General features: G+C 45.1%; 2 protein-coding genes across 4 annotated transcripts in view; both read right to left on the bottom strand.

The window, feature by feature from the left end:
• TRANK1 (tetratricopeptide repeat and ankyrin repeat containing 1) overlaps nt 1-13369 on the bottom strand; it is an 86456-nt gene that overhangs the window by 21311 nt on the left and 51776 nt on the right. For all 3 annotated transcript variants that reach the window (XM_057706041.1, XM_057706042.1, XM_057706043.1), the window contains 4 exons: nt 8821-9020; nt 8401-8538; nt 3024-3170; nt 1557-1713 (listed from right to left, as the gene is read on the bottom strand). In XM_057706041.1, the coding sequence (XP_057562024.1) occupies nt 1557-1713; nt 3024-3170; nt 8401-8538; nt 8821-9020 (642 nt within the window). The remainder of the gene's footprint in view (nt 1-1556; nt 1714-3023; nt 3171-8400; nt 8539-8820; nt 9021-13369) is intronic.
• LOC130835047 (protein kish-A-like) lies at nt 40-753 on the bottom strand. Its single transcript, XM_057706265.1, has 2 exons — nt 717-753; nt 40-293 (listed from the first exon to the last, which is right to left on the bottom strand). Exons 1-2 carry the CDS (start codon nt 751-753, stop codon nt 40-42), a joined length of 291 nt encoding a protein of 96 aa, XP_057562248.1.

Here is a 13369-nt window from a genome sequence, read left to right on the forward strand (position 1 = left end):
TGAAATCTGATGGCAACTGAATTCTGGCATTTTCCCAAGCTATTGTGTGAAGAGGATGCCGAACGCCATCACAACACAGCGTACTGCAACGTCAGGACCCTTCCATTCACCAGTCCTGCCACACTTCCAGAAGACAGCCAACAACCCAGTTTTACTTCTGTCCAGGGGCCTGGGCGCCAAGGCTCGGATATACACACAGGTACCTATAAGCAGCAAGATTCCAGTCAACAGACTCCGAAAACTGAAAATGGCAGACACAGTGAGGCCGGCGAAGCCCCTTCCTTGCACGCGTACTGTCAGCAGGAGATAGGATAAATGGTAATCCTTTTTCCTTTTGAATTTTTAAATTAGAAAAACTGCCGATCTTGATGGTCTCTTATAATGGGTTGCCAGGACATATTTTGAGATAAAAGGACTAAGAGCTGCGGGGAAGAATAAGAGCCCCCACGGTAGGCCAGCCCACTCATTTTCCTTTTAGTCGAGGAAGTGGAGGCCCAGGGAGAGAAAGTGGGAGCTGAATGAAGTCCCGTGGCTGCACAGGGGAGAGTTCTAACGAGAGGCCAGGTGAACCCCAAGCCTTCCACTTTCCCCATTACGGCACCACAGTCAGGGCCCAGCAACAGAGCCTCTAATCCTGGTCCCCGATGGAGCCACTGGCTGTAACCAGAAAGAGTCTTCCTAAAACGGGCTGGAAAATGCTCAGGAAACCAACCAACCTCTCTGCAGCCACAGAGCCCTGGGCTTTCCCCCCATCTTTGGCGAAATTCACCATGGCCCGGAGAGGCCAACTCAACAGCTAACCCCCAAGAAAGAGAACAACTTTCTCCTTTATGAGGCTTGATTATTTATCTCCCAGTTATCCCATCAGGAGACCTTCATTCCATTTTTTAATTAGCTAGACTTTGGAAATTATGAAAGACAATACATGACGATGTTGGGGTTTTGTTTTTGTTTTTTTAAACACCGCCAACAGCACAGAAGGGTATCATGATGAAAAGCGGAAGAGGTCCACATCTAGTCAATAACCTCACACCCACCGGTCCCAGCACCGGAGGAGCCACCGCAAAGAGTTCCATCTCCATGGACACTTAGGTCATTTTTAGTTTCTTATAATTACAAACGGGGCTGTAATGAACACGCTTGTGCATGTATCTTAGAGCTTTTATAAAAGAGTATCTCTGGATAGATCCCTCCAAGTGGAATTACTGGGTCAAAAGGTATGGGCATTCTTCATTTTGACGGATATTGCCAACCAGCTGTCAAAAAGCCCACAGTACTTTGTATTCTCCCAACAAAGCCTATTTTCTCTATTCTTTGCCCACGATCCTCACCTTTAAAGGACAAATAAAAGTTCTTCCCTGAAGGAGTTAACCCTCCCAATCTCATCACAGCCTCAGCCTCCCACACACCTCAGCAATAAATAGGAACACTCATTTCTCAGAAGAATGTGGAAAGAAAGTGCTTTCCAAAAACTATACCCTTTACACCTGGCCCTAGAGCAGCTGAGAGTAACATGCGTTCTGTCCAACAGCCAGAATATTTTCATGAGCTCTTACCTTTATTTTCATCCATTTTCACAACTTGGACAAAATTCCTTTTCATGAAATATTTGAAAGCAGGAGCCCGCTTCTCTGGGTTTTCGTCAAAGATCCAGAGGTTGACCCGAGCCCGGGTGATGGCTGTGTACAGCTGCTTCAGCTCCCCGTTCAGGAGCTTGAGACAAGATCAAGACAGAGGCATGAGCCTTCAGGCTATAGTGCAATGTGTCTCACTTCAACAGGCTTACTCTGATTTTGGAGAAATATTCAATGAAATACAGCCCAGGCCCGAGCAGGACATGGAAGAGCAGCGCTGTGGCCGCCACACAGGGAAGCCAAGCTCCAGCGAGGGAGGCACCGTTCGTACAGGCCCACCCTTGAATCTGCTGTACTTGTCCATTTTGAAATAATTACAGACTCATAGGAAGTTGCAAGGATACTGCAGAGAGGTCCCATGTACCTTTCACTCAGTTTACCAGAATAGTCACATCCTACCCAATTACTGTAACTTATTTTTAAAAATTAGAGCCATGGGAATTCCCTGGAGGTCCAGTGGTTAGGACTCTGCACTCTCACTGCCAAGGGCCCAGGTTTGGTCCCTTGTTGGGGAATTAATATCCCGCAAGCTGAGCGGCATGGCCAAAATTTGAAAAAGAAAAAAACAAAAAAGAAAACGCTGGAGCAGTCATACACTTCTCTTGTGACTATCATTAGCAGGACATTACTCCTGACCTACCCCATGTCTTGGACTCAGGGAGGGCCTCCTTGATTACATCAGGCACATTTCAAAACAACAACGGATTTGTGGCTACCCAGAGGTTTGCACAGCTTGTGGTGATTTAATATCTATGTGCAGAGCCTTCCAGGTATTTACAGAAATAACCTGGTAACTGCTCTTCTGTTTATTTGTTTCCTACTTTGTAGGAGACATAAAACTAGGACAGTAGCTTCTCCCAAAGCTTTTGGTTTTGCTGGTTCAGTTTTCTGTGGTGCCACGCTCACTCTCGAGGCCTCCATCAGCCTCTCTCATTCGAGAACTCTGCAGAGCTTCTTGGCTTTGGGCTCCTTCTCGGGGATGTAGTGGGACACCCAGGGGAAGAGAAGCAGGGTCCCTTCACAGACAATGCTGGAAGACAATGGGCCCCACTGACTATAGTCGTGGACTTCACTTCTGAGTTCACCATCAGCAAGGTCAGAGTTTCCACACTGAGCTCCAGAGACGAACAGAAGGTGCCACCCTGCCCTGCCACCACACCCACCCCAGCCCCACCCCCGCCCCACCCCCGTCAAGCCTGGCTCTCTGCTGAGAAGAGGGGGGTGACCAGTGCTGAGCCCGCCACGCTCCCTTTCCCCCCCTCCACCCCCCAGTGCTAACGGACAGGAAGACCCCTAGCACAGGCTCTGTCTTTAACCCCATCTTCTCGGCCGAGCCCTGCTTACCAGCTCCTGGTCAAACAAGCGAGTGGACCTGCGGCTGATACGCACCTTGTACATTTCCGGGTTCACCGGGAAAGCCCGGCCCTGGGAGGAGCTGCATGTCTCCAGGGGCACCTCCATCAGCGGCAGGCTTTCCTCTCTGGACTCAGAGGATGAGGCAGTAAATGAGGAAATGATCTTCCATTCCTTGTAAGCCTGAACAACAAAGACAAATGAAAGACCAGCAGAGTGTGCGTCTGAGCAGGCACCCAGCCTCCCCGCGCCTCACAGAGAACGGAGCCCCCTTTGCCTGGCATGGGGCCATGCCTTCAGCACCAGCCGTGAGGAGGGGGCCCTCCTATGGCCTCAGAGTGGGGGTCAGGGCCCAGGTGGTGCAGGCAGGGATCAGGGCAGCCACCGGGAAGACCCCCAGACGCTCGGCCAAGACAGCCAAGGAGCAGGCACGTGTGCTCACTTCCAGGAGTGTTTAGGGCCTGGAGGTTCCTGTTGTTGAAAGCACGTCCACAAGCAGAATGGAGAAAGGAAACCAGTGTCCTCACCTCTTTACAAAATGTGTTTAAGAAATGCCACGTAGGGTCAGTCATTGAGACACAAGTGACGCTTAGCGTGGTACCCTCAGGGGCCATCCATGTTCTTACAAAGGGCAAGATATCAACTGTAAGGTGACAATGGGAAACTAAAATTTTTTTAAGGTTCATTTTATTATTTATTTATTTATTTATTTAGGCCACGATGCATGGCATGTGGAATCTTAGTTCCCTGAGCAGGGATCGAACAGTCGCCCCCTGCATTGGAAGCACGGAGTCTTAACCACTGGACCACCAGGGAAGTCCTGGAAACTAAATTTTTGGTGGTAAGCATGCTGTAGGGTATGTAGAAGTAGAAATACTATCTTGTACACAAGCGATTTATATAATGTTACAAACCAGTATTGCCTAAATAAAAAATAAGTCTAAAAACTATAAATACAAAATAATTTGTGTTAAGCTTTGGATTTCATACGACTAAGAGTCACAAACAACAAAGATAATAAAAATTTAATTACTGCTGTTGCATGTGGATAGTTTAGTAATGTTTAGATAAGTAATAAAATTAAGATGTAATAATTCAAAAATTATTTTTACATCTATTAAATAGTCTTGCCTTTATGTCAGCAAAATTATTGAATTTTCATATAATTTGTGTTATATTAAATGACCAAGATTAAGAGATGTAGCTGCATTCAAAGTGTAAATAATTTAAAACATTTTCACAGAAAATATGAATGCTAAGAAATGTAAGAATAAAAAATTAAAATTATTTTCTTATGATTTAAAAAAAAAGACACAGGTGACAAAATTTCCTAACCAAGTGATTCAATCAAGTATGGAGCGCAGGACTTCCCTGGTGGTCCAGTGGTTAGGACTCCGTGCTTCCACTGCAGGGGGCATGGGTTCAATCCCCAGTTAGTTGAGGAACTAAGATCCTGCAAGCCATGCAGCCAAAAAAAAAAAAAAAGAGAGAGGATGGAGTGCCATTCAAGAGCCCTGGGGTACACTGTGCAAGGTGGACTCTGAGGTCAGATGGAACAAATTAAATTCCAATTTGTCCACTTATTATATAACCTTGAACAAACGCCTCTTCTAGGTCTCATTTTCCTGTTCTGTAAAATGCAGGATGACAGAACTACCCACATTTGTTGGAAAAATAAAAAGGAGATAATCAATGTCATGTATCTATACAATGCTTGATAAAGAGTTGACATTTTAGCCATTTTCCCCTTTACCCAAATCAAACCACAAAACCATGATGACTTATAGACCAGAGTCTGCAAATTTCTTTGCTAAGGGTCAGATGATAAGTAGTTTTGGCTTTGTGGGCTATCTGGTCATCTTGCAACTTACTCAACTCCATTACTGAAGAGCAAAAGCAGCTCTAGTCAACAGTAAATGAATGGGCCTGATGTGATGCCAAAAACATTATCTTTTGACACTAAAATTGAATTTAAGACAATTTTCACATGCCACAGGATGTGATTTTCCTTTTGATTTTTTTAACCATTTAAAAATGTAAAAACCATTCTTAGCTCACAGGCAGTGAGCTGGGTTTGGCCCCCGGGCCATGGTTTGTAGACCCTGGGGAGGCAAATGTTACCAGATTACACCCGGTGTTTAGAGTGAAGAATTCCCATGAAATTTCAGTTTTCACACTTTATTGTGTGTCTTGGGGGAGTAGGTAGTCAACTCTCCTATCCTTCAGTTTTTCATAAAATGGGGCTACTTGCCACCTGTGTATCTTTTCAAGCATGATGGAAAGGTCGAGTGGATATAGTTCATTACCTCCCTTCAGTTCCTCTATAACGCAAAGTCTATAAACATTAGGTTAAATGCCTTAAACACCACCTGTTAAATAAGAGTGGCTATGCGACTAACCGATTAGGGAATTAATCACCATGTTCTGAGAAGAGATGTGAGTCATGTTGGAAGTTAAAAAAACATCTCCAGGACACATCTGTGACTACCTTTTCATCTTTATAGAGCTGTTTACCCAACTTAACTGTTTGCCAAAGAAAGCAGGCAAAAGGCACACATGCTGCCATCTGAGGAGGGTTGGCAGGCAGCAGGAGGTGCAGGCTGCCTGAACTTGGAAGGGCCAGCAAAGCACCTGTATTTTGAAACGGCTTGAAGGAGACACAGAAGCTGCGTGCGTGGCACACGACTAACCTGTTTCCGTGAATAAAACACATTTCACTCTCAAGACAGAGCTCCCAGGAGCGAACATGTGTGTTTCTGGCAAGAATACAGGCCTGCAGCACGTCCCGCAACAAAAGGAAGAAGCACTTAGAAGTCTTCCAGCTTCTTCTCTGGGGATTCATAATCGTGAAGGAAGAAGGCAGCAAGGCTTCCTTTGTGGGGCCTGTTCTCTAGGCTAGTTCAGCAGCCCTTGAAAGCTGTGGTTCTGAAGGTCCCTGCTGTCCTAGTCACACCCGAGTGTGAAGGAAGGGACCCCCCGCTGAGGCCGAATGGCAATGGCAAGCACCCCACCAAGTCCCCACAGGAGGAGAGTTTGGGGGCGACCAGAGTGACTGCCCCTCCCCCAAACGAGGCAAGTCCTGCAAGAGAAGCCCGTGACAGAACCATTCCTTGGTTCCCTCCTCATTTCAGAAGATGACCCTGGGGTCCATGTGGTTGAACAGGTAACAGCAAATCCTCTAAAGAGGAGAATCACAAGCCAGGGCAACCAGAAGCCCCTACACACACACACACACACACGCGCACACACACACACATGCGCACACACACACATGCGCGCGCACACACACACGCGCGCGCACGCACACACACACACACACACACACACACACACACAGGGCCCGCCAGACACATAAACAGGGAGGAAGAGGAGGCCAGGGATACAGACAGGAGTCTTCAACAGTCTCCTGTGTCAAACAACAAGGACTGGTCATCAGCCTTCACCCGTCACCCCAAAAGAAACCCCATGTGAGCAGCCAGACCACGGACGCATGGGGACTTAAGTGACCTCTGTCTTTCCTCTCCTTGGACTGTAGCACCTCCTCCCATCTGCTGACTGGTGCCTTTTGGTCTTGTGGTTATAAATGATAAACCAAGGGTGTGGTTTGTGCTGGGGGAGGCATGATTCCATTCCCTGGCAACTGGGAAGCATCACATCACAAGTCTTTTCAGAATTCTCATTTTATACACAGGAGAAAATAGATGTTACCACAAGACTTAATTTGTGATTGTTTTAATTTCATGCAATTTGCTAAGTCATTGGTGGGAGCTTAGGGTCAAGGAATCCAGGATTTTGCCATTTCAGGATCAAGGTGAGAAAGAATTAACTCATTTTTCTTTCACGGAGTTGACCACAAGTTACCAATCCATAAGTCCAGAGCTCCTGGAGCTTCTTACTAGCACAAGCATACAACTGGCACTTAATAAAGGACAGGAACAACATAGTCTTACCCCTTCCTCTTTTAGGAGAGCCTCGGTCCAACCATGACCAATGGATGTATTATGAGAAAAAAAAGTTAGTCCTCAGAGATTAAAAATGGTTCCAAGGTTAATGAGAATGCATCTGATTTTATTAGCAAAAGTCAATAGAAAAGGAATGCACTTAAGGTATGGTAATGATGCATTCATTGTGGAAGGCTCTGCAAGCTGATTTGCATGCAGGTAATTAAAAGGAAGGGAGTACAGTGGAAAGATTGTGAGACTTGGAACTCAAAGCATCTGAGTTCATATCCGAGCTCTGCCACCTACATTATGACTAGAGGCAATTTACTTAATTTCCATGACCCTCAGTCTTACGTGTAGAATGAGGGTAATAAAAATACACACAACCTCAGAGGGTTGGTGGAGGATAAATTGAGACGATGCATTAAAAAAGCACTTTATAAAACGTAAAGCATCCATTGCAATATCAGTCATAGGTATTATCAAGGCAAACATGACATTTAAAAAAAGGTCAGGAAAAGAAAAAAACCAAAGGACTCCATTTAAAGGGTCAGTTCTTGGGCAGATTTTAAGGAGTCAACGCTACCAGTGCTCCTGACTTGGGTATGAAAACAGCCCCTTCAAGCATGCGCCGTGTGCAGCGGAAAGTCTGCAGTGGGGACCGGGGCACAGCCAGCTAAGTCCCCAAAGGGGACCCCACAGCAGGGTCAGCAGCCAGCCTGAGCCCCCACCAAAGACGGTGGTGAAGAGAAAGCAGTGGCTACAAAACTGAGGACAATGGCCTTGAGTTGGTGGCTCTACCTATAATGTTCTGAGCTCGGGAAGAAAAACCATCACAAGGACTCCAGCCAAGTCAAAACAATGGGCTGGCACAGAGGTACCCGGGGGTCAGTGCAGGGGCTCTTTCGCTGCTATTGTGGCCAAGGGAGGCAAGCAGTGGTGGCAAAGCCATGCCAGAGGGGAGCTCAGACAGGGCAGCTGTTCTCATCCCCTGCATTACCTGATCCCGTGGGCAGGAACCAAGGCTCATATGTCTTCCGGCAGTTGTCTCTCTATGAATGACCTTGCCCAGTTCCCTCCTCATAGGGTGGGCACTGCTAAGTTTGCCTTGGTTTGTAAGACTCTCCTTAGACCTTGCTCCAACTTGAGCATCCTTGGGAGTCAAGGATAACAGTAGCTACTGAAAACCGGAAGCGGGCACTTGGGTACCAGGCATTCATAAAAGATGAATACAAGAGAGCAGGGAAGGGCAGGGCACGGGGAGAGCCAGCCCATGACACACTATGAAACAACCCACAGCCATTGTCAAAACCCACATCCAAGCACACGAGACCCCACACCAGATGGATGACGCTCCAACACGGAAATGGTCACTGGTGATAAACTCTCATCTACTCAGCTCCAAATTCTCTTTCCTGGTGTGGAAGTGGAGCTCATATGCATACATGCGAAAAGAATTCAGTCTGACATACCTCAGAGTCAGTGAAAAAGTTGTAAAGGAGGACGTCATCAAATTCTAAGCCCTTGGCTTCGTAAACTGTTAGCACAAGTGCTAATCCCAGCTCTTCTGGAATTTTCTCCTTTGCCATTTCATGGGCTACAAGGATTACCTAGAGAAAAAAAAGGGGGATAGAAGAAAAAAAATTCAAATTGTACAAAGAGAAATCTTGTGATGCTGAGTCTATTTCTACGGGAGGCAGGTAATGTCTTTGAAGAGGAACAGCCGGCGTGGTGGGAATATTGATAACAATTAGTCACCTGTCTCTGAAACGTCCTCATCCTGGGACAGGGGCTACTGAATTCTTAGCCCTGTCAAAGAACTCAGCTTCTCAAACCTTTTTTCAATCGCAACCTGCCTTTTATTTTAAAACATACAATCTCAAGAAACTCACCTGGTGGGCTCCAAATTCAATGGGCTGGGTTTTTCTTTTGTTGCCTCGAAGCAATATTGCCAAGTCACTTACACTGCAGGACTCCAGGACAATTGGTTTGGGACCATCAAAGAGGCCAGAATCCCTTGGAAGGCGATCAAAAGATTCAGGGAAATAGAACTGAAGTAAGTCTACTACTCCAGATGCCAGATTGAGGATTCCTGGGATAAAAGAAAAAACAAGTCAGATATTGTACAACACGGCTGGGTTTTTTGTTTCTCTTTTTGTTTTGATTTTTGGCCACGCTGCATGGCTCACAGGATCTCAGGTCCCCGACCAGGGATTCAACCCAGGCCATGGCAATGAAAGCCTGGACTCCTAACTGCTAGGTCACCAGGGAACTCCCATGCATTTTGTTTTTTTATTTCGGTTTTGCTTTTTTCCTGAGAAAAGGTATGGGTCCTCAGAGGACATATAATTGTAGCCAGTTTCCAGATCCCATCAGATTATCACTTTGGCTCCTAGCTGTATTACTTTGGGTACAGCGGACAAAGGCAGAGATGCGTTTGCTGTCCTGAGAAGGTTTTGTAGAATCTCATTCCTAGACTATACTCATGCTGGAGAAAATGACCTCATGGAGAAGAGTCAAGGCAGAAATGCAACTAAACACTTCGAGCTGTTAGAATGGTAATACAGGGGCTAATACACACAGTTAAAAAACAAGAACTATGCTGTCCCCTGTCGTTGGTCCTCAGAGCACTGGAGACAGTGTTACGTGGTAAGAGCTGGACGTTAGCTAGGGCAGGAACCTCGGCTTCCATTGCCCTTTTCCACCAGGTTTACACCCAGAGGAGAGAGGACTATACTAAGAAAAACTGGCAGAGCTGGGTAAAGGATTTTCTAAAGAGCCTTCTCCCTCGGTCCCATTTTTATCTAAGCGCTGCAGTAACACTGATGGTGATGTTGACCAAACAAGAGGCACCTTCATAAAAATTAACCTGTTTAACCCTCACAAAAGCCCAGTGAGACGGACCAGACAACCCCACTTTTACAAACAGGGACTCCAAGGTCTGAGAAGTTAATAAAGACCTCCAAGTGTCAGGATTCAAAGCTGGACTGAATACAGATCATCCTGGATCTCTCACTATTCTTAGGGGCCATGTGCCCTTTGCCTAACACCAGCTAGAATTCTGTGCAACGGGCGTATGTGTACTCATTACTATTACCAAATACTAAAGGGAAATTTTATGATCCAATGCTACTATTATTACAAGTATGCAATATAAAGAAATCAAGAGTATAAGTGAAGACCGTTGAATCTAAGCCAATCAGCTGCGACTGTGGTTCAGGATGTACATTAATGAGAGGATCAGAAAAAAGCACACAAGTGTTCCAGTGAAAAACTGGAATCCACTTAAATGCCCTGCTAGGGAACTAGATAAAAATGTTTATGTAAACATACTCAAAGAATAAAAGATGGTTCAGCTACAAAAAGCAATAAAGTACTGGATACATGCTACAATATGGAAGAACCTTGAAAACACTGTGCTAAATGAAAGAAGCCAGACACAAAAGGTCACATATTGTGTGACTCCATTTATATGAAGTGTCTAGAACAGGCAAATCCACAGAGACAGAAAGTAGACTGGTAGTTCACAGGGGAGGGGATGTGGAGGGACTGCTAATGGCTACAAGGTTTCTTTTGGGGGGTGATGAAAATGTTCTGGAATTAGATAATGGTGATGGTTGCACAATTTTATGAATGTATTAAAAAACCACTAAAGTGCACATTTTAAACAGGTGAATATTACACTATGTGAATCTCAATTCAGAAAAGAATAAAAGATGTGGGGAAATACTCATACTCACTACATAATCAATCAATAAATGATAAATGCATATAAGTACATGGAAAGTAAAGAGATCAGAAGGCAACAAAACAAAATGTGAGTAGTGAGCAGCCTTACAGGTGGCTTGAATTTTTTTTTAAGGTTTTATGTGTTTTCTAAAGTGTCTCAAATCTAGGGACTTCCCTGGTGGTCCAGTGGTTAAGACTCCGTGCTCCCAATGCAGGGGGTGCCTGGGTTCCATCCCTGGTCAGGGAAGTAGATCCCGCACGCCACAACTAAGAGATCCTGCATACTGCCACTAAAGATCCCTCACGCCACAATGAAAATCCCATACACAGCAACGAAGATTCTGCGTGCTGCAACTAAGACCTGGTGCAGCCAAATAAATAAATATTTAAAAAAAAAAAAAGTGTCTCAAGTCTAATACATATTATTGGGGCTTTTTCTGATTCTATACAGAAACATAGATACACAGTCTTCCCTCCATCCTGAGAGGAGAAGGGAGATGGGGATTAATGTAGTGATCACCTGGGCAGGTTGCTTAGTACATTCAAAAAGAAAAACTGTTCACCAAACAATTCCCTTTGCCATGTTCTATCTTGCTGATCGTAAAGGGTGCTGCCTCAGACCAGTGGTGCTGACCTGGGGTACACATTGGAATAAGGGGCTCATTCAACTACTCATGCCAAGTCCTCCCTACAGGATCCAACAACGAAAAAGGGGGTGCCATCCAAAGCTACTCCCGGGGACAGAGAAGTGTAAGCGTCTTGGTCATGGAGCCCCTGCACAGTGCCAGGCAGGGTAGGGGCTCAGTAAATGTTTCCTGGGTGGATGAAGGAAGAGTAAGGTCTAATATTTCCTACGAAGAGCATAAACCTCTTTGTGCCAGTTCTTCCTGCACAGCACAAGTAGAAGGTCACGGGAAAGCGAGAGCTGCTCGGACCCAGCCACTGACAGGCAACACCGGCAGGGCTGTGAGAGCCCTAGGAAGCTGGGCTGAGCTGTGTGGTGTATGCTGCGCTTTGTGAGGCCACCTGGCTTCTAATCGTTTTCTGCATCCTTAGCTAAACAAATCAGAATGTTAATCTACTTTTACCCTGTATGTGTGTAAGAGTACCCGTGTGTGCGTATGTGTATGTACATGTATATGTGATATGTGTGTGTTTTCTCTTTCCATCAAACCACAGCCTACCTGAAACGCACCTAGAAAAAGAGATCTATCAGAAACCTACAATAAACACCAGACTTCAACACGAAATGTTAGAAATATTCCCATTAACTTCAGGGATAACACACAGATGCCTGTTATTGTTTCTATTTAAGGTCCTAACCAATAAAATATGATACGAAAAAGAAATGACAAGTATAGGAAAGAAGATCAAACCTGCCCTATCGGCACAAAAATGTCAAAATCTAAATGGTAGAAGTAGTAAGAGTATTCGACAAGATTGTGAGATACCAGATCAATACACAAGAGCCAAAAGCATCCCTCTATACCCGTAAGACATGGCTAGAAAATGTAAAAAAAGAAAAAAGCTACAGCCATGATAGTAACAAAAAGTACAAGGTTCCTGGGACAAATTGAACAGCTGTGTAAAATGTCTGGGGAAACTTACAAAATATTATTGAAGGCAGTAAAAAAAAAAATCTGAACAGAGAAATATACCAAGGTCATGGTTCAGAAATCCCTATAATGTAAAGATGTGAATTCTCCCCAAAGAGTGAGAAATTCAATGAAATTCCAATCAAAATTACAAAGAGGGCTTCCCTAGTGGCACAGTGGTTAAGAATCTGCCTGGCAGTGCAGGGGACACAGGTTTGATCCCTGGTCCGCGAAGATTCCCACACACTGTGGAGCAACTAAGCCTGTGTGCCACAACTACTGAGCCTGTGCTCTGGAGCCTGAGAGCCACAACTATTGAGCCCACATGCCACAACTACTGAGCCTGTGCTCTAGAGCCTGCGAGCCATAACCACTGAGCCTGCTCTCTAGAGCCCGTGCTCTGCAACAACAGAAGCCACTGCAATGAGAAGCCGGGGCACCACAATGAAGAGTAGCCCCTGCTCGCCGCAACTAAAGCCCACGCGCAGCAATGAAGACCCAATGCGGCCAAAAAATTAATTAAAAAAAAAATAATAAGATAAAATTTAAAGTACCTGCCTACTATAGAACACTGTTCATAAAGTTAAAACGACAAGCCACATAAATGGGAGAACTTGCAATAAATAATCGACAAAGGATGAGAAGGCAAAACTCACAGAGAATTCTTCACAGATCAACAAGAAAAACATCTCATTAAAAAAGCAGGCAAAGGATAAGAACAGGCAATGCACAGAAAAATACCGAATGACCAGGAATCACATGAAAAGATGCCACATCTTGAAATGGAGCAGGACACTATGGTCCCTCCCCGCATGTCCTCTGCCTGCCTATTGTCTACGGAAAAGTTTTAGCCAAAGAATAAGTTTAATCAGAGAAGCGAGAAAATGTAGAAGCAAAGAAAAGCAGTCCAGCAAGACTAAATAATAGTTTAGTCATTAAGCAAAGTCAAGGGCCTTTAGTTCCTCCTCAAGGGCTATACATTATATTCTGAGCCATGTCCTGTGAGCTGTGTTGTAGATATTGAAACCCCCACCAGGTGGAAGAAGTTAACTGCATGAGGACTGGACTATAGAGAAACAGGAACAAACTGATCCTGGAACTGAATAGTAATCGTACT

The sequence above is a fragment of the Hippopotamus amphibius genome, chromosome 13 (assembly GCF_030028045.1).
Source record: "Hippopotamus amphibius kiboko isolate mHipAmp2 chromosome 13, mHipAmp2.hap2, whole genome shotgun sequence".
NCBI lineage: Eukaryota > Metazoa > Chordata > Mammalia > Artiodactyla > Hippopotamidae > Hippopotamus > Hippopotamus amphibius.

Coding starts and splice junctions, on each gene's coding strand:
- LOC130835047 (XM_057706265.1), bottom strand. CDS start 753: ATGGGGGGAAAGCCCAGGGCTCTGTGGCTGCAGAGAG. Junction 294..716: donor GGCTCTGTGGCTGCAGAGAG/GTTGGTTGGTTT, acceptor TCCTGCTGACAG/TACGCGTGCAAGGAAGGGGC.